This window comes from Xenopus tropicalis, chromosome 1 (assembly GCF_000004195.4).
Source record: "Xenopus tropicalis strain Nigerian chromosome 1, UCB_Xtro_10.0, whole genome shotgun sequence".
Lineage (NCBI taxonomy): Eukaryota > Metazoa > Chordata > Amphibia > Anura > Pipidae > Xenopus > Xenopus tropicalis.
The window spans coordinates 88,080,026-88,101,764 of record NC_030677.2 but is presented as its reverse complement, the minus strand read 5'-3'; the positions used below and the strand labels follow the sequence as shown (position 1 = coordinate 88,101,764).

The 21,739-nt window shown below is 39.0% G+C and overlaps 1 protein-coding gene across 1 annotated transcript in view; it reads right to left on the bottom strand.

The window, feature by feature from the left end:
• Nucleotides 1–496: 496 nt before the first annotated feature.
• The window catches only part of shroom3 (shroom family member 3), a 135,805-nt gene continuing 114,562 nt past the window's right edge, over nt 497–21,739 (bottom strand). The window contains 4 exon segments of the mRNA XM_031903546.1: nt 497–1,139; nt 1,141–1,382; nt 1,803–2,075; nt 8,088–8,241. Of these exon segments, the coding sequence (XP_031759406.1) occupies nt 1,046–1,139; nt 1,141–1,382; nt 1,803–2,075; nt 8,088–8,241 (763 nt within the window). The 3' untranslated portion in view covers nt 497–1,045.

Here is a 21,739-nt window from a genome sequence, read left to right as displayed (position 1 = left end):
GAAGCCATGTATTTTAGGCATGGAAGCCATGTATTTCAGGCACTTCCAAACATACTGGGTAATAAAAGTTGCAACAGAGGCTACTATAAACACTTTCACCTTTGGTGCCAAACTGGTCACCAAAATTTGGCTTCAAATCACACCCTTTGATTTAAGAATATTCTCTTGACTGTGGCTCACCAAGAAAGCTATCAGAGGTGGAACAGGTAATGTAAACTTAACAATGGAATACAGAATGTTAATTGACTAGCAGTCACATGTGGCGTATTTTACTCCTGTTAGTCTCCATCTTGTGTATACACTGACAGGCATGGGATCAGCCTTCAAGCACGCCATAAGTGCCGAATCACAAAAGTATGCAAATGCCAAGTGCAACACAACCCTTAGATTTTTGTTATAACATTTTTTTTCCTCTTCTTCTTTCCTTTTTTAACCTTATTATACATTTTCTACACAAATTAAAAGTTAGAATATATACAAAATATACACAAATTTCTTACAGAAACAAAGGGTACTTTATAAATAGTAGATGTAGGCACTCATTAAGGCATTCATGCTTCATTGTCATGAACTGAACTGGGGAAGCCACAGACACATTCTAAAGTAATGTTTTAAAGGCAAAGAACTAGAAAGAGACAGATGAAGCACACTCTTTTTCTGCAGGTACAACATATATCACTTTTACCACATTTTTGATTTTACTTTTTTTGGAGTTTGCTGCAAGAGTAAAAGCAATACAAATACTAATAAGGCTAGGGTGCCCATGTTTACCCTGCAGTAAAGGAAGAAATTTTAAAGAGAATCACCAAACTGATTTGTTCACATTCATTTGCCCATAAGAAGTTACATGACAAAACAAATCAGTGGTTGTACCATTTGTAAAGTATCCTTAATTGTATTTCTTTCACAGTCATTTGGAGAAAATTTAATGGTTGCACAGCTACCTTTTCATACCATCGATAGATCAATTTGCAAAATTGTACATTGAGAATAGAATAAGTATCTGTATTTAAAAAAGGTTTGCCTGAGCTGGTATTAGAGAACATTAAAGTGATGAGGTCAGTGGTGGAGGTAAACTTTTGTTCCCCAGAGAATATGTTCTTTCCTCCTGCCAAGGCACTTTCCCTCTAATAAGGTAAACTTTCTTTTAGGCACCTCAATTGCTCTTGGCCAAGTTTAATCTTATCGTCTAGTTCCCGTTGCTCAATCAATAAAGCTGCTTTCATTTTGACAAAATGCTGGTAGTCTGCAAACTGTTCTCCTGTGAGGTAGTTTCCCAAGATGTCCATCACCAACTTCTCACGACGGTCGAGATTCTCCTTCAGCTCACAGGCGTCTTCGTGCTGGCCACATAGCTGCTTTTTTTTCTCATTCCAGGTGTTCTGTAATAATATAAAACAAAAGTTTCATTTAGGGGTCAGGTCTTTAAAAGACCATCAGTGGCTGCATAGTTTCGATTTACTGTGTGATTTTGATGGCTAAAAATGTATTTTTTAGTACGCGTGATTGTTTCACTTTCTTAATTCTATAAATCAACAATCTTATCATACCTTAAACTGTGATACCTGCAATATTCTTAACAGACGATCAAGCTACAGAGGTAGGGACCTTTTGTAGACTCAGGCTTTCTGTGGTTGGCATCACTAAAGTCTTGAGAGTCCTCTATAGGACTAAATACCACAGAATTCCACAGTAAGTAAAGGCAGGTAGAAGTAACACTGTGTTACTTTTAAATATATATTTTTAAGCACATTTCAATTACCAGTATTAAAAAACAATAGGGTGCAAAAATGCATACATACCCTCTCATCAGGGTTGGCATCTTCCCCCAAGCTGCTTAGTGCATTTTCTACCCTGGCCAGACGCCCCGAGAGTGAGAGCAATAGATGCACCACCTTATCTAGATCTCCAATAAACATCTTGTACTTGTCAAATTCATTGGGCTTGCAAAGGGTCTCAATTAGGGTCTCAACTTCCTCCCCAAGGCTGTTGTTTAGCTTTATATCATCCAGTAGGCTTTCCTTAGCATCCTTCAGAACCTCGAGTTTGCATGTAAGACTGGCAATTAGCTCCGCCTGAAGGCACAAGACAGATATGATATGGTGATATAAATCTGTTACTATAGGCTTAGACTTCTCAGTTGGAAAGAAAACACCAAGTTCAAGTGAAACCGCTTGTCAGCAACTTACCATTGTGACTGGATCATACTTTCTTGCACCTGTAAATTTCAGCCAACTCCTTACTGAATAACTTCAATGGAACCATTGTAATTTGATGACTGTACAAAGGTTTAAATGCCGGGGAATTCCCTACCACTCATTTGAACTCAGATAAGTGGTGAAACGTTTTCAAGAAAAGTCCACTTGGAAATGTTTCATTTGAATTTTTAAGTGCACACTAGTAAAGAGGATAGTATTGCTCCCTTGCAGTGCTCGGGTCTTCAGTTAAGTTCCAACCAGGGCACTACATGAAAGGAGTTTGTATATTCTTTTCTTGCTTGAAGCTATCTAATGTATATGCCAGCATAGGCAGAGGGTGATTTTTTGTTTAGGGAGACTAGTTAAAGGGATGTCCTCTACTGCTTGTTTCATAGTCAAATTGCATGAAAATTCATCCAGGTAGAATAAAACAGAGTGCTACATAAATTCACTGCCAATTTCAAGTGTATTAAGCCTTAAACATGTGTCGGAATATATACAGTTCTAAAGCCATTTATCATGCCACATAAACATACTGCAGCATAAATACATTATTAGCTTGATGGGTAATGCCCTTAAAACATAAGGCAGTGCCATTTCCTTGTATAATACCCAGTGGCATAGCTAGAAGATACTGGGGTTCAAAGCAAAATCATAATAAACCCCCTTAAACTCTGGGAACAAGACATTTTTCATAACCATATATTGAAATTATGCCCAGGTGACATGACAGAAAAAATACATTTAAATCACTTCACGCTGCCTTATTTCAGTGATGGGTAGTTAAAAGCCTTCAAAACATTGTTGATCTACAACTCACAAATATCCTGCAGTCTCCATTAGAGTAGTGGTATACTCTCTAGTTCAACAACATCTGGAGAGCCTCAGAGTGGCAATACCCTTGCAAATGTTCTCTTTTACATTTAGCTGGAGTAATAGAATTCCCAGATGTTGAAAATACTAATACAAAAAAAACAAACAGCCTTTCCCAGACAAAGTTCAGAGCAACACATCTCCTTGATATGTACTCATTTAGGACCCACTAATGATTTTTGTTTGAGCAAAAATAACAAGCTACTGGTGGGCATTACAAGCTGCCACATACTCCTGGCTGCAGAAACTGCTAACCTGGTTCCCTTTGTAGAAGAGCAGAGTAACAGGAAGAAACTTGACTCCTCCTGGCCCTCTCCAATTGAATAAACAAAATTTACAAGACTGTTCATACTGCTACCAAACCAATCACAAATTAGCAGTATGTTCAGTCTTGTTTCTGCATTCACAGCTTCACTATACATTGGTATAAGTAGTTTTACCACTTGGGGACAAATTCCTTAATCTCTAAACCTGCATTGGATGTTTGACCCTGATGGTTTGGGGAGGCTAAGCCTTTTCTTTAAAATCCGCCCCTGTGTGCCAGTACAACTTTTGTTCCCCAGATAAGATATTTGCTTTTTGCACTAAACATTAAGTGTGATAATAATATGGTCACTATTTCCCAGGGGTTCAATCACTTGCACATTTGCAATACTTTATGTGTCATTACAGATCACTAGATCCAGTACAGCATGGTTTCTAGGCTCCTCAACAACCTGTGACAAAAAAATGTCATGCAACAAGTTTATAAACTTGTTACCATTAACTGACCTGGCAGTGCCATTCCTCCATTCAAAATCTTGGTAATAAAAATCCCCCATTAGCCTTTTCTATTTCTTTTTCTTCTTCTTTATTTACATTAGGGAAGTCATGCCCAACCAGTGTCTCGTGAGCAACATGTTGCTCACCAACCCCTTGGATGTTGTTCTTAGTGCCCCCAAACCAGGTAGAATTCCTGGCTTGGTGGAAAGTTTTGGTTGAATAAAAACAAGATTTACTACCAAATAAAGCCTCCTGTAAGCTGTCAGTGTGCATAGAGGCTACCTAATTGTCAATCTTAGCCCTTATTTGGCACCTCCATGAACTTTTACAATACTTGTTTTGCTCTCCAAGTCTTTTTACATTTGACTTTGGCTCGTGAGTAAAAAAGTTGGAGACCCCTGCATTGCTATGCTATGGTCTGTAGCATATCCCTGGACTCTTTACTATCTGTGAAAAGCAAACATAAGGCTTCAGCTCCCTCATTTTCCACTATCACTCCTTTCTTTATACTGGCTTTTAAATCCTGCTTAAAGGAGAAGGAAAGTTAAAAACTAAGTAAGCTTTATCAGAAAGGTGTACGTAAATACAGCCATAAGCTGAGTCCTCTATCAAAAGATTTGTTGTCTCTGTTTTTCTGTGCCAGAGACTTGCAGCTTTCTCCCATCTCCCTCAAGAATGCTAAGAACTCACTCCCCCCTTAGGAATGTGGATCTGAGCCAATCAGCAGGCAGCTTCCTCATAGTCTTACAAACTGAGCATGTACACCGGTCTGGGTCTGGGTGCAGGAGTAAAGCATTATGGGAACTTTCTTTACAGAGCTCAGCGTTTTTTTCCTATGAGCCTTCTGACCATCTGAACGGGAGAAATATGGGGAGACTTAAGGGCACTATTGAGAGAACTGAAGGTATGCCTGCAGCTTGAGATTAACTCTTTATTAGCCTTTCCTTCTCCTTTAACAAACAGACATATCTAATTTTCTATTGCTTTTGTCCCTGCAAAACAAATATGGCATCCTAGTTGGATGTAGTTGCATGGGTCAAAATATAATAGCATAGATAGAAATGTACAGTGATACAGTAACTGTCAAATGTAAATGCAGGAGCAAAAGCTACTTTATCTGATCTGACTTGCATTACGCTGTGGGGATCAGATTTTGTAAGATCCTACAAACAGTTTTGGGTGGCACTCCCCTTCTAAGACCAGACATGTTCACTTAATTGTAAGCATGAGAAATGCCCAGACAAGTCCGGCGATAATATGCCAAGCTAAATGAAAACTAGGCCCAGTCTGGTTTATAATACCTTGCCTACAAAGCTAAATGAGAGCAAAGATGAGCAGTTTGTGTATATAAATAAAAGGACAAGCCTCAACACATTTACCATAACAATCACACAATGGGACCTTAAATCTTAACTTGTTTGTGTGGTGCAGGCAGTGCTCCTAGCCCCTCAGGATGTGTATGATGGAAGCCACAGCTCAATAGTAGCCATAATCCCCATCAGTAATGCAGTTACACCAAATAAAGGTACATTTTATAGCATAAGAAATAAAGATTCCCTCTGTGTTTCCTTTCCATTCATACAGATTAAATACTATTTTGTAGAGTTGGGGCAGGGGGTAATAATTATATATGTGATAATATAACATTAGAGGCAACTGATGCAGTAGGGGCCAAATAGATGAGGAGTTTCAAGGTAAGTGAATGAGGTCATCTTCTCTAGAGTTTTAGATAATTAAAAGATTAAGTTGTATTGTAGAATAACTTCTAATTATGTCCTTCAAATTACTATTTTTTAGTCTTCTAACACCTTGCTCAGCAACATTTAGGTTACATGTAAATGGATGATGTTTTGGGAAAAAGTTTTATTCTTAGCAACAATCCAGTGCATGTAAACAGTGAAAAAATAAGGGAAAGTCTTGTTTTCTGTGAATATCTTGCTATGTTTATGAGATAATCTACCACTTCAATGCAGTCACAAGACCCAAGGTGCAATGCAGCCTCACCAAGGGCACACAAGGTTTATGGCAAACAGGGAGATTTGTAAGCTGTGGTTAAATATGCTTTCCCATGGCAATAAAGTGAATCGCCAGTGGAAAATCATGTGCTACTTGCTTTTCCGAATTTGTCTGATTTCCAATTTGTCGCCTATGGTAGTGCATATTTAACACAGGTTCCCTTGTGTCTGTCAGCAACGTGCAGATTGCAGAAGTGGCAACCCTCTTCACTGTAATGTTGGAATAATGAGTAATATGCTACAACTTTGTGCATAGTTAATGCCAGCAACCAAAGGCATAACATATTATAGGGTCTGAACCTTGACTCAAATAAATCAGTAAAGTACCCTCCTACAATGGTCAATCTACAATAGTTTATACATCTTTCTTTGGTATTTTATTCCAGAGTGATGTAATATATCTAATGGGTTTGGATTGCTAACAACAAGTTCTGTAAATGTCCTCTAACAATGACCTGCCATCTCATTTTCTCTAATAGAAGCTAGGACATCATGACCCGTGTCACCTGGCTTCCCTCCATAAGGGAAAGACGTCAACCAATCTTTCAACAAATCAATTTAAAATTGAAAAAATCTGATTCTGACAAACAAGAAGAGATTTAATATGCAGAAAATTTTCTTTCATATATGATTAGTGCCTGGAAGGCTTCATATCTGCACTACAGAAACGTGTTCTGTTATCACTATTGCTATCATTCTAAAAAGGGAGTAGGCATAATGCCTTTGTGCATATACAAAAGTGGCCTTTGATTGCACAAATGAGTCCTCTGCTGTCTTTTTTTCATAATGACTATGCTAATGTTTCTTCATCCTAATGACAAGAGAACATGCCAATGCAATTAACAGCATGGCCCTAATCACTCAGATCTTTTTCTTTTTTCCCAGGCATACTGAATACCTACATCTTTTTAGTCAAAGGGCTCTTTTTTTCTAATCAAAGTTTTCTCCAACTCTTGATCAGTGGAATGCAGTTATAAGCTATATATATTATTTTTGAAAATATTCATAGTAGTATTTCTAGAAAGTGATACAAGATTTATTTTTTTAGTGAACTGTCCTAAAAAGAAAACATGTACCTGTAATTATTTTATCTTGCATATTATCTTATCTAATAATATGCATATTATTTAACAACATGCACATTTTACAACAGGGGGCTCATTTACTAAATCAAGTGCATAATTGTTGTTATGCAAGAGCTATTCACAAAGGTACCTCTAAACTCAACTGATGCTAATGCAGTTTCAGCCACTTTGAGTATCCATGTGCTGGAATTATACCACCCACATCCAGATCAACAAAACTGCCCTTTAGATTTACCAACATTGACTGAATTGGTGTCCGCATTAATAAAGTTGCTTACAAGTTGCAGCATGCTCTGTGTTGCTGGTACCCTCTAGAATTGTTTGTTTTCTGGTAAAAATATAGCATTTTGGGAAAATGGCAGGGGAGGAGGAACTAAAACATTGATCTTACAAATCATAACAATTTCTCCACAGCTTACAGTCAACATGCAGGAACTACATAACCCAAAATGCATTGCACTCTGTTTGTTTCCTTATTTACATTGTGTGCAGGGAATTGTGGGGTTTGGAGGATGCAGGCTGAGGCAGTCGACTACTGTTACATTTTATTTAAGTCTCAAAGTAGTCAGCCAGATCAGCAAGAGAACAGAGGGCTAGGCTTAGGTAACTGTTCCAAACCATATTATTGCATTAAAATCATTAAAAAAAAATCATGAAAAGATTGCATATTTTTTAATTGATGTATATTGCAAAGTTGTTAGAAATTGTGTTTACATTTCAAAAAGCGTAAATTTTGTTTGGGTGGAGTTCCCCTTTACAAAGACAGCAAAGTTTCAAGATTGATCATCTGACTCCCATGTGTATGTCCCTTCAGTGTTTGAACTTTGTAGGTAAGTTTCAAATTGCATAGAAAATGAATTGGTCTGGAGTGTACAAATAAACCATAAAAATGTAGTTAAAATCAAGCAGAATTTGTTCTGGCATACAGTATGCCCATGTACCATGAAAGTGCTAATTGGACAATTGATATTGCTTTTTTGTTGCTAAAATATTGAAAAATTAAGTGTGCTTTAAAGAATTACACATAATATATTATACACACATTTATATACTAACAATCCAAGAACCATTGTTAAAATGTGTTAATTAAACACATGTAGCACAACTGCATACAAAAGAAAGTTGGATCCTACAATTTAATGAATTTAATTTACCTTTTTTTCATTTACATCAAACTGTTCCTCCTCCCCTTCTGTCTGAGAGTGCATGCTTTTCATCTTTCTCAGGAGTTCTGCTTTGGGTGCTGACGTAGAGTAATTCGCAGAGCAACTGCTTGCAATATCATGAGTTTCTCTTTTCTCTTCTCGTCTAAACAGCAACCAGTGCAAAACATGAAAAATAACCTTGCAGAATAATTCCAAATAACCTGACTTTTATAATTTTGAAGGTATACAGTTTCTCTATGCATTGTGGTTATAATAATTATTTTTCCATACAAATATATATTTGTGAATTCTACAGATGTAGCTTTACTTCAGGAAATTGATTAAGAAAAGGTCAACTGATCATGAGAAGAGCAACATCCTTTTGAAGATATTCTCTTTAACTGTACAGCTGGAAGAAGTGACCAGCAGGTGGAGATGTAGTAACAAAATGTATTATATTAGCAGTTTATAAACAACTTTATAAACAAAATTGCTAAAGCGATTAGAAGAGTAGTCTGAGCAATGTTACATTTATTTATTTTTTTAATAAACCCAATATGATTGTTTTGCCACCAACTTAGCTTAGTTACCCTCGAGAACAAGGTACAGTTTTATTATAGTTAATGATATTATATATATACAACCCGGATTCCAAAAAAGTTGGGACACTAAACAAATTGTGAATAAAAACTGAATGCAATGATGTGGAGGTGCCAACTTCTAATATTTTATTCAGAATAGAACATAAATAACGAAACAAAAGTTTAAACTGAGAAAATATACCATTTTAAGGGAACAATATGTTGATTCAGAATTTCATGGTGTCAACAAATCCCAAAAAAGTTGGGACAAGGCCATTTTCACCACTGTGTGGCATCTCCCCTTCTTCTTACAACACTCAACAGACGTCTGGGGACCGAGGAGACCAGTTTCTCAAGTTTAGGAATAGGAATGCTCTCCCATTCTTGTCTAATACAGGCCTCTAACTGTTCAATCGTCTTGGGCCTTCTTTGTCGCACCTTCCTCTTTATGATGCGCCAAATGTTCTCTATAGGTGAAAGATCTGGACTGCAGACTGGCCATTTTAGTACCCGGATCCTTCTCCTACACAGCCATGATGTTGTGATTGATGCAGAATGTTGTTGAAAAATGCAGGGTCTTCCCTGAAAGAGATGACGTCTGGATGGGAGCATATGTTGTTCTAGAGCCTGAATATATTTTTCTGCATTGATGCTGCCTTTCCAGACATGCAAGCTGCCCATGCCACATGCACTCATGCAACCCCATACCATTAGAGATGCAGGCTTCTGAACTGAGCGTTGATAACAACTTGGGTTGTCCTTGTCCTCTTTGGTCCGGATGACATGGCGTCCCAGATTTCCAAAAAGAACTTTGAATCGTGACTCGTCTGACCACAGAACAGTCTTCCATTTTGCCACACTCCATTTTAAATGATCCCTGGCCCAGTGAAAACGCCTGAGCTTGTGGATCTTGCTTAGAAATGGCTTCTTCTTTGCACTGTAGAGTTTCAGCTGGCAACGGCGGATGGCACAGTGGAATGTGTTCACTGACAATGGTTTCTGGAAGTATTCCTGAGCCCATTCTGTGATTTCCTTTACAGTAGCATTCCTGTTTGTGGTGCAGTGTCGTTTAAGGGCCCGGAGATCACGGGCATCCAGTATGGTTTTACGGCCTTGACCCTTACGCACAGAGATTGTTCCAGATTCTCTGAATCTTCGGATGATGTTATGCACAGTTGATGATGATAGATGCAAAATCTTTGCAATTTTTCACTGGGTAACACCTTTCTGATATTGCTCCACTATCTTTCTGCGCAACATTGTGGGAATTTGTGATCCTCTACCCATCTTGGCTTCTGAGAGACACTGCCACTCTGAGAAGCTCTTTTTATACCCAATCATGTTGCCAATTGACCTAATTAGTGTTATTTGGTCTTCCAGCTCTTCGTTATGCTCAAATTAACTTTTTCCAGCCTCTTATTGCTACTTGTCCCAACTTTTTTGGGATTTGTTGACACCATGAAATTCTGAATCAACATATTTTTCCCTTAAAATGGTACATTTTCTCAGTTTAAACTTTTGTTCCGAGATTTATGTTCTATTCTGAATAAAATATTAGAAGTTGGCACCTCCACATCATTGCGTTCAGTTTTTATTCACAATTTGTTTAGTGTCCCAACTTTTTTGGAATCCGGTTTGTATATATATATATATATATAAATATCAAAATAAAACAGCCAGCACCAAGGGTCTTTGTGTTTCAAAAAATCTCTCGTGTATTAAAATTGCATGTACAACCGACGTTTCGGTCCCTTTTGGGACCTTTTTCAAGGTGCAAATACATACAGCAACTCAGTTTAAATAGCCTCCTCCCATGAATCCAGGGAGGGCCAGTGACATCATATGCATATATATATCCCCCGCAGGATATTCAGAAAGTTAAACAATGGGCACAAGGCTTAGACAGAGCTGGCTTATTACAGAAAGAACGAGAAGCTAGGGATAAAAATGATAGCAAACTGTTCTATACCAGTACATTTGGTCCATGCAGTGCCCTGACAAGAAAATCTCTTTTGCAGTATTGGCCACTTATCTACACGGACAATGAGTTGTCTAAATTGGTGGACAAGAAATTGTGCTTTGGATACACACGTAATAGGAACCTGAGGGAACTCCTGACTCCTGCGGATCCGGTGGGCAAGTATTTAATTACAACAGGAAACAGTTCCCAAAAATGTGGGGTATTTAAATGTGGCAACTGTGTGATGTGTAATACATTAATCTTGGGGGATAAATTTTATCACCCGCATAATGGGAAACCCTTTACGATCAGACATAGACTAACTTGTTTATCACAAAATGTAGTGTATCTGATCAAATGCCCTTGTGGGCTAATATATTGTGGAAAAACAAACAGACAATTGAAAGATAGGATCAGTATGCACCGCTCCACTATACGGGCAGCATTGGATCCCGAGTATGATAAAAAGAAGGGGAAACAGGATATCTCAAAGCAACCGATTGCACAGCATTGGGCAAAAGCGAGACATTCTATTTCTTCTTTTAAATGTATGCCAATAGACTGTGTAAAAATCCCAAGGAGAGGGGGAGATATCAATCGACTGTTATTGCAAAAGGAGGCCTTCTGGATTCACAAGCTGGGATGTGTTGCACCGAGGGGACTGAACACCATGTTGCAATTGAACTGTTTTTTGACAGAAAAATAATACCTATTAAGATGTATTACTGTATTATATTGACCCGGGTATAGATACTATAAATGTCATATAATCTATATGAATGTATTATATTTAAGCAAGGTAAAACTGTACGGATAGGAGTCAATGGGTTAATAATATGGGAAACTTTGGGACCATGGACATAGGAAACTGTGCATAGTCATGTATTGTTTTTAAATTTTACTAATTTAGCAAAATTGCACTTTATATGGTTTACATAATGTTCACATAATATACAATGTTGCACGAGTATTTATAGATGTGGGGGCAATTTTATACACATGTATGCTGTTTAATATCGTTGCAGTTTTAACTAGATTGGGGTATTGAATATGTGCAACAGATTTATTATGAAGTATGAATGCACTTTTATAAAATATATAATTAGTATATTATTAATGGTCACTATGGGGTTAATATGCATATGATGTCACTGGCCCTCCCTGGATTCATGGGAGGAGGCTATTTAAACTGAGTTGCTGTATGTATTTGCACCTTGAAAAAGGTCCCAAAAGGGACCGAAACGTCGGTTGTACATGCAATTTTAATACACGAGAGATTTTTTGAAACACAAAGACCCTTGGTGCTGGCTGTTTTATTTTGATATTTATATGATATCCCGTGCACAGGGGCAACTGCAGAGCAGCAGATTTTGGAGTGTGGTGCTGTCGTGTGGACTGTTTTATATATATATATATATATATATATATACACACAAGGAAGAGTGGAGCACACCCTATAAAGGCTCAGATGCCTTGGGTGCTGGCAAAATGAGGAAATATAAGGACAGAGAGCCGCACGCACAAGGACTTAGCGATTAGTGAAAAAATCCAATGTTTCGAGTACTGACTGTACTCTTCTTCAGGGACAAACCATATATATATATATATTACACTTATTCTTATTTTATATATATATATATATATATATATATATATATATATATATATATATATATCTTATTCTTATCTTATTCAGACAAATATCTCCAAGTCTAGTGTATTAGTTATAGAGATTTGCGATATATCAAATTCAGAATTTAGTTCCAGATTCTGCAAAAGCCCATAATTTGCCCGATCAGATCAGTGAAGCAACTCTGAACCAATTGCTGTACCCCCTGAAAGAACCATTTACTCAATGAACTGAACTTTTGATAAACTGGGAATTTTTTCATCACATTAAGCCACATGGAGATGGCATTCAGCTGAAAAATATGTTTAGCAAAATCATTTGTTATTTCTCTCTTGTTATTTCGCAAGATCTATCACATGAATTTGTTAGTAAATATATAGTCTATGCTATCAAATGAAAAAAGAACTACAAGTCTGACCCTTTATACCATATATGTCAAACACAAGGCCCAGGGGCCAAATCTGGCCCACCTGGCTGTTTTATGTGGCCCTTGGTGTGTGTGTCTGACCATCCAGCCTGATCAATTTCCATTTTCCTCACATAGTAACTAAGACTAAGGGGTATATTTATCTTGCTGTGTAAAAAGTGGAGTGAAGCATTACCAATAATGTTGCCCAAGGCATCCAATCCGTAATCAGATTTTAACAGTAGCAAAGCATCTATTGGCTGCTATGAGCAACATCACCGGTAATGTCTTACTCCACTTTTTACTCATTGTAATATACCCCTTAGTATCTTACTAAGTATATTAATAAAAAATTTGGCCCGTGACTTAGCCTGTGTTTTAGATTTTGGCCCCCTTATGTGAGTTTGACACCCCTGCTTTATATTGTAGCAGTTGCTATACAGAATTTGCAATTTAATATCAGACTGCACTGCCATAGACTCCTCTGACAGTCACTCAATCTTCTAATCACACGGCTGCATCAGCATCTGCCTCCCTGGCTACTAACAGTTACAGTTAGTAGCCACTCTGAAACTGTGTTAAGAGAATATCAAGTTGCCAATATTACTAAATTACCAATTACTAAAAATAACATCAAGAAATGTGCTCCGCACCTATAAGGTAGCAGGGGCCTTGATGGTGCTAGGAACAGCAGGGGTAGTGGAAGGGGTTAATTAATAGAGGCTAAGACTGGGGGAAGCAGGGCTTGTAAAGTAAGAGGAGGGACCAGGATAGGGAAACTAACAGCAGAGGAAGAGGCGGTACCATTACCTTGTGGAAAGTCAAGGAGCATTGTCCTGCCCGCCCTCCATTGAATACAAGCAAGGTGGACTGGGTTGGGGAAGGTGGATGGTAACCTCCTCGGACAAGGGTCCCAGGGGAGTAGTGGATTCTGGTTGCCTGCTCTCACCTGCTTGCCCACCTGAAGCTGCTGCAGAAGGTGGCCGGCATGGCCGGCTGCCATGGTTGGTGGTTTGGAGTGGGCAAGCATTCCAATGGGCATAACATGGATGGTTATTGTTAAAATGTTGATCATTTTATAAATTATTTTGTATTTATATATTTACATATTTTCTGTTAATAAAGTTGTGGCCTGTTATATCCCATCCTGGATGTCATTATTGTCTCTGAGGTACCGGGGGTGGGGGAAAAGAACTAAGGTAAGGAAGCCTGCGTAATTGATGCTGCACTGTCAAGAAAAAAGTTCAAGCTTTTAAAGCAAACATTAAAATCTTGGAAACAATTCTCCACATAATATGGGGAAAATAAATCTAACACAGTAAGAAAAAACTCCAAAACACCCCAGAATATTAGTAGGCAACACAATCCTTACATGTTTCTTTAATGAAAGAGGGCAAAGATTTGTCATAAGTACATGTTAGTGTGGCTGCTTAAAGGAGAATTAGCTTAATCTCATGAAAATGATTAACCTTCTCAATATAATCAATACAAAATTATTTCTGAAATATACTTGGTTATTTTCTGAAATAACCAAGCTACTCTTCATTATCCCCCTCTCGACAATCTGTCTTTCTACATGCAGCTTTTTGTCAGTCAAATATTTCTTAAACAAAGGAAGCACACACTGATATATTTGTCCTAATTGTCAATAAAAATCTGACTCCAGCTCCTGCACAAAGAGGCACAGAGATGGGAATAGCAACGGGTAACAATTATTTCATAAACAGTACAGGTATTATTTTTTGGGGGGGGGTTGATTTATATGAAAAAACATGTTGGGTGCACGTTTGCTTTAAATATCACCAACTAGACTTGGGATTGCATGAGGGGAACAACTTTCCTTAAGCAACACAGGTTAGATTACAGAAATATGCCAGCTAATAGTGAAAAAATAACCATGTATTAAAGGGTAAATATTCTTTCATTGCAATTTCTGTTTATATCCCATTTATTTTCCACCATAGAGAGAGCAAATAAACAGGGTGTGGTGTCAGACTAAGGTACAGGGGCCAACCAAGAAAGCTTAGACCAGTGTGCTACTCTCTAATTTTTCTATTTTTTTCTCTGTCATTTCTCATTTCCTCAATTTATTTTTCTAGTTCTGATGCAGAAATGTCCAAGGTATATCTAAAGGCAAATGAGTGGGGCCCACAGGGCATCTTCTTGTATCCTACAGTTTATATATATATATATATATATATATATATATAAACAGTTCTTAAGCTGCACACCAAAAGTTAGGGACAATACCTGGGTGCCAGAGCAATATGGTAATGTAGACAAACAAAAAAAGAACGGCACTCACAGGAAGTTTCACACCAAAGACATCAAATGGTTTGAAGAAAAATGAGGTTTCTTTATTACTCCGATGTCTTTGGTGTGAAACTTCCTGTGAGTGCCGTTCTTTTTTTGTTTGTCTATATATATATATATATATATATATATATATACAGTATATTGTGAGAGATGCAATGGGAAAGAGCGTTATTTGGTGTATTTCCACCAGTATTTAAGGTGGGATGCAAATGGCCCAAGGTAAAATACCTGTCTTTACAGCAGGTAATGCTGTTTTGGAGTAAATCTCCTTTAAGGTTTGATTTGGCCAGCTGTAGGGAACTGCCTGATTAGGCTGCAGGTGAGCAGCCAATAAAGAGGGCTGTGTGATTTACAGGTTGGAGTTGGAATTGAACCGTGACTGTGTGAAGGTCACTCTCAGAGCAGGGCACAGAGCAGGAGGGCTGCCTGTGTGAGGAACTCCCAGAGGAGCTGGGGGTGCCACCTGCCACTGCCAGGAAGCAGAGGGAGTGCTGACCGAACGGATGAGTGCTGGGAAGAACTGGCCCTAAATAAACCTGAGTTTTGCTTGAAGACTTGGTGTCCCTGTCTCTATGCTCCAGATCCTCTGCATGCCTGCCTGCCTACCATTGCTAATTCCCCCAAAATTGCATGTACAGGCATTCAACGTGTCACATATGGTGTTCTGATGCGGGCACTAAGGAGCTGTTAAAGAGACATACACGTTTAAAGGGCTACGGAGCGTTTCCCTAAGAGACTGAGACAAAATGGCGCCAGTGAGTGACTGGTTTGCTGAAGGCAAAAGTATGTGGGGAAGTGTGTTGAGACACCCACAGCCAAAAAGTGAGCGTAGCAGGGTGCTACAGGAGCTACGAGACTGGCAGCAGCGGTTTAATGCCAAGTTTCTGCAACAGCGGTGTGTGGACTTGCCACAGATGGCAAAGGAAGTGACGGAGACTTCGCGAGTGGCAAAGGTGGTCGCTTTATCTGGATGCAAGCCAGGAAAAGCATTCCAAAGAGGTTTTGGAAAAGGCCAAAGAGATGGTGCCCCAAGGTTGGAGCCTGTGCAGGTGGCGCAAGTGCAGCATGCCAAGGAGAGAGGCAGTGCTGGTTTCACAGTCTGGTCTGGAAAGGTTGGCCAGAGTTCATCCCCAGCAGTTCCAGAAAGTATACCCTACAGGAATGGTAAGACTGTTCTTAAAGGGGTGGTGGAAAGGGAACGATATGCTGGTGGGGTGAAGGACTGGGACTGTGTGCTTAAAGACAAGGTCCTGGGAGCTGAGGTACAGCAAGAGTTAAGTGCATGGGCAGAGTGCACTGTCTCTCTTAAAGGGAAGGTTGAAAAATCAATTGAATTAAAAGTGGATGGGATCCAATTATGGGTCACACTGGATGCTAAGTTACCCACGTCTAAGGTTTTGCATGAAACCCTGATGTTTGTTTTATCCCCACATGAGATCCCAAAGATACAAGAGCTTCCTAATAAACCAACTGTCTGTGTGACTTTTGAAACAACAAGAGGGACAGTTGACCACTCACTTGTGGTTGTTGAGGACATTGATGTGGAAATTATTCTGGGAACAGACTTTCCTCTATTCTGGGTGTTATGGGGGAATGACAAATCTTTGGTTGAGGGGCAAACAAACCAGTTGGCTAATGTTTGTTCTATACAAAATGTTAACTGTAATTCTGCTGAGAAATGTCCAGATGTGAGTAATGAGAGTGTGACTGTGGGGTGTGAGGTAACACCCATGGTACAAAGTTTAGGGGTGACCCCTGGTATTAATGTTCCCCTAGAGAGGGTGAATGAGGTAATTCACAGTGGGAAACTGATCAGTGAGTGTGAACTGCTCTGAGTCTGTTAAAACAGAACAAAATGTTACCTGTGTGAATGGTAATGATTGTGCAGCTTTGTTGCAAAAAGATGTTGCAACTGATGCAAATGAGAGTCTGCATGTAGAACTGCTGAGAAAAGTGTGCTCAAGTTCTTCAGTGAACAAAGGGTTAAAGCCATGTGTTGAGAGTAACTCTTTGTTGCCCAGCCGCAGCTCATCTCCTGAAGGTCTTAAAGGGGATGAGTGTATTAATGAGCAATCTCTGTCAACTGCTATAGCTAGGTTGACTGAGCTAATTGAAAGGGAAAGGTGCACCCACTGTTGTGTTACTGGGCATGTTACTGCTAAGTGTCCTGTATATGCGGCAATGCAAAGGTCACTAGAAGCCTATAAGGAGTGCTGGGGAAGTAAGGCACTTGAAGGTGTGTTCAGTGAGAAGTCAGGTGAACTTCCTGAACTTATTAAAGGTCAAGCTGTGTGTGTGAACAGAGCGGATGGCGATATTGAAGTAAAAATTGGTAACATGGCAGTGAATGGTGGTAAGCCAAACAGGGTGTCTGAGGAGGTAAATGAGGAAAAGGTAAAACTACCTCCTGATTCTGTGTGTGAGGATGTGCCGGCCACAGAACTGGTCTCCAGTGAGCTGAATTGTGTGAGAGTGGAAACACAATGTGCTGGAGAGAAAAATGTCATGACTGAAAAGTGTGCTTTGCTACCTGAAGGGTTAATGCAAAGTGAGAATGTCTCCCTTCTCTTGGCGAGAGTACCAGGGAGAACTCTAAGAAAGAATCTCTTGGCAGGAGTACAATAGGCCTAAGTGAGAGGGTCTCCTGAGAGAAGTAAGGAGAAAGTACCTGCATGTCATAAGACTGGATACTCTGTGTGAATACAGTAAACAAGTTCATCTGGTTAATCAGTACTTCCAGTGTCTTGGTTAATTCCTCAAGAGTGGATCCTCAACTGCCTGGTAAGCAGCTACCCCAAGGGGGACAAGGTTCCGGGAGTTGCAGGGAGTCCCTACATTTGGAGGACTACACAGAGTAACCCAGATAAGTTTTCCAGGGAGGGGTGTTACAGTTCAACCTGTCCCTACCCTGGGTGACGGCACGCCAAGTATAAAGTATACCTGCTCCCCCATGGCAAGCGGGGGCACAAGGCTCCTGTTAGCAGCATACGCATTAATTGCGTGCTAGAAGTTAATCCATAGCCAAAAAGTGGGCTACACTCTGATATTGTTTTATTTATCTAACTCGGTGACATTTTCAAGTGTATGGACTATGTGAATGTTAATATTTGCGCCATAGCACACTCTCCCAAACGTGAAGGTACGAGACAGAGTGTTGCCAGGATGTGTGTTTAATGTCACATCTATTCCCAACCGTCATTATGACAACAGGATTGGGAAAGTTTACATTTGCTGCCATTTAGCAAGCAAGTACATCTCACAGAATGCATGACCTATTATGACATCTCTAGAGAATCTGCTTAGAGGTACTGTTGCAGTGATGTCCTGGTGGACAATAAACCAACTTTGTTCATTCTCTAGAGAGTCCTCACAAAAAGTTGTGCGTTTAAAAATGTCTTATAGGTAGTGCAGTGCAAAGTGGATAAGTTTGTATGTTCTCCCCATATTTTCCTCCAGCTACTCAGCTCTCTGCCCACAATCCAGACGCATACAATGTATGTATATGTGACAAGGACATGTGCACAAAGAATTAAATCTCTTCCATTAGAATGTAACGAAAACTGCAATATTTGAATTAAGATTTTTTTTTGAAGATACAAGGCAGGAAGGTTAGAAGCAATCAGTAACAATACCATATAATGGGCCCGATTCACTAAAGTGCGATAAAAATTATCACACGATTTTTTTGCGGTAAAAAAGATGCGAAAATTAGCGCGCGATTCACCATAGTATTATCGCGTGCGATAAGTCGCCATTTTCGCATGCGGTATTTCTCGCGCTAGTTTTACTCCATGCGTTAATTTCCGCGCTGAAAAGAATACGATCGCATGATTCACTATAACTTTTGTGCGCTAAATATCGCATTCGGCTATGCGAAAGTTAACTCCTACTACAGGCAGGCGAAAAATTATAGAAAAGTACAGTAAATGAGTTTTTGCCAATAAAATATGGACTTACAGTGTTATTTATTCAAGTATGTGTCTTTTTACTCAATTTCATTAAAGTCTTGGCATGTATGGAATTTCGCTACTAATATACAGTACAATAGTGGTAAAAATTTAGTCGCCAAAATATACAGGACAATAGTAGTAAATATTTAGTCGCCAAAATATACAGTACAATAGCGGTAAGTATTTAGTCGCGATATTATACAGTACTATAGCAGTAAATATTTAATCGCTATATTATATGCACATTTTGTCGCGACAAATACACTACACGTTATATTTTGGCAACTATTTGTAATCTTGTGATAGGCGCGACTTGCGGCCATTTTGTTTCAGAGCCTGCTGTGATTGAGAGAGTGAACATGCCTGGGGTATCGGAGCTACGACTGGTGGAGAGGCGCTACAATCTGCCGCTATCTCCTGCGCTCATCCTATGATCGGCAGCCGCTGGGGATGGTAGGGGTCCATGAGAGAAAGAGGGCAATCCTCCGCAGGCTGATGCAGAGTTTACAACACCGCTATGCCCTCCAAATGGACCTCAGGACTCTCCAGCGGATATGGTCGGATATGAAGCGCAGGAGTGCAGAATTAATAGCTGAAATAGCGGAAGGTAATTATTGAACTTTTAAAAATTGAAGAAATGTATATTCTATCTATATATATATATATATATATATATATATAATATATATATATATATATATATAAACTAGAAAGAATATGCTGCACACTCAGGTCTTAGATGCCAAAAAAAACCAAAACATTTTTATTTGGATCAAGTCCTTGCTTACTTTATACTGCACCCAGGCAAATTATTACATAGTAACATAGTAAGTTGGGTTGAAAAAAGACATACGTCCATCACGTTCAACCATAATGCCTATATATATATATATATATATATATATATATATATATATATATATATATATATATATATATATATATATATATATAATATATATATATATAATATATAACCTGCCTAACTACTAGTTTATCCAGAGGAAGGCAAAAACCCCATCTAAAGCCTTTCTAATTTGCCTCAGAGGGGAAAAAATTCCTTCCTGACTCCAAGATGGCAATCGGACCAGTCCCTGGATCAACTTGTACTGAGAGCTATCTCCCATAACCCTGTATTCCCTCACTTGTACTGAGAGCTATCCCCCATAACCCTGTATTCCCTCACTTGCTAAGAATCCATCCAGCCCCTTCTTAAAGTTTATATAATGTATCAGCCAGCACAACTGATTCGGGGAGGGAATTCCACAACTTCACAGCTCTCACAGTAAAAATCCTTACTTCTTTTTTACATCCCAGGTGCATGACCTTACATTTATCTTACTACTTCGTTATACATGAGTGCCTGCTTTGACCTGTTCCTATATATATGTGTATATATGCATGTTTTTTCAAAAACCACACACAATAAAGTTCACAATAAAGAGGGAATGTTAAATATGTTGTGGCATTTTGAAAAACAAACAAACCATATACACATAGATGTGTGTGTATGTGTGTGTGTATATATATATATATATATATCTATTTGGCAAAACATATGCATAAATAAGTTTAAAGCAGGGGGGAAGTGGCAGGGAGCGGCCCATTTGGGGGAAGGGCCCCGAATGTTTTAGGGGGCCCTGGCTAACAATGTCTGTGTGTCCTTTGTATTGATGTGAGGGTTCACAGGGGGGGGGGCCATTGGGGGTGTGGGAGGAGGGGGGCCTCAAAAATGTTGTTGTGAGGGGCCCCGTTATTTATGATGGTGGCCCTTTGTGTATGAATGTGTGTGTGTGTGTGTGTATGTATATATATATATATATATATAATACACACACACACATTCATACACATAGTTAAATATATATAATATATATATATATATATATATATTATAACATCTTGCAATACTATCTCACAGACCTTCAGCTGGATGTACCGCCTCATCCAGAGGTCCAACCCCAGGCACACCAGGCTGCAGAGGCTCTCCAGGCCCAACAGGCCCCCGAGGCCGCACAACAGGCCCCCGAGGCCCAACAGGCCCCCGAGGCCGCACAACAGGCACCTGAGGCCCACGAGGAGATTTCTGCTCCCCTGGCCGAAGACTGGGTTGAGGCAAGTCCTCCGACCGAAGAAGTGGGGACCCAGACATCACCATCCAGCTTGGACCTCACTCTTCGGTCCATACAAGAGGACCTTGCCTCCATGAAGGCCCAGTTGGCCAGAGTGGAGCAGAAAGTGGACTTATTTATGGGCAGCAAGCCCTAAGTTTTTATTTTTTTTTTTATTGAAAGTTTTAAAAATGTTATTGTAAAAATAAAAGTTTTTATTTTTCTACTTTTGAACTGAGTAATGTCTAATTATTTTTCCTTCCTTGATATGGTATTCTATACTTTCATGTAGTTTCCCCTACACTCTTACATTTATCAGTAACAGCATCAATATGCTATATGGGTTAAATGTTTGCAAATATTCTGCCAACAATTTTGTCTTTAGCCCATTTTGCTGAATAGTAAAACTTGCGTTAATTAGTACGTAGCGTATTTTCTGGCGAGTGTGATAACTGCCAATCCAATGTTTTGTTGCCAGAATAATTGCAATATTATATTTGTCCCCGTTTAATAAAGTGCCCATAACATATTTGCCATTTATTCTGTGTCTAAAATCTCCCACTTAATTTAAGCCACTTTAGCAAACGGACCCCTAAGTATTTGGCTAAATATTCTTAAATGCCCCCCCCCCCCATTTTATTATCTCTAACACTTCTTTTTTTTTTTTCTTACTTATATTTTTATAGTTTTTGAGGGGGTTTTTTTTT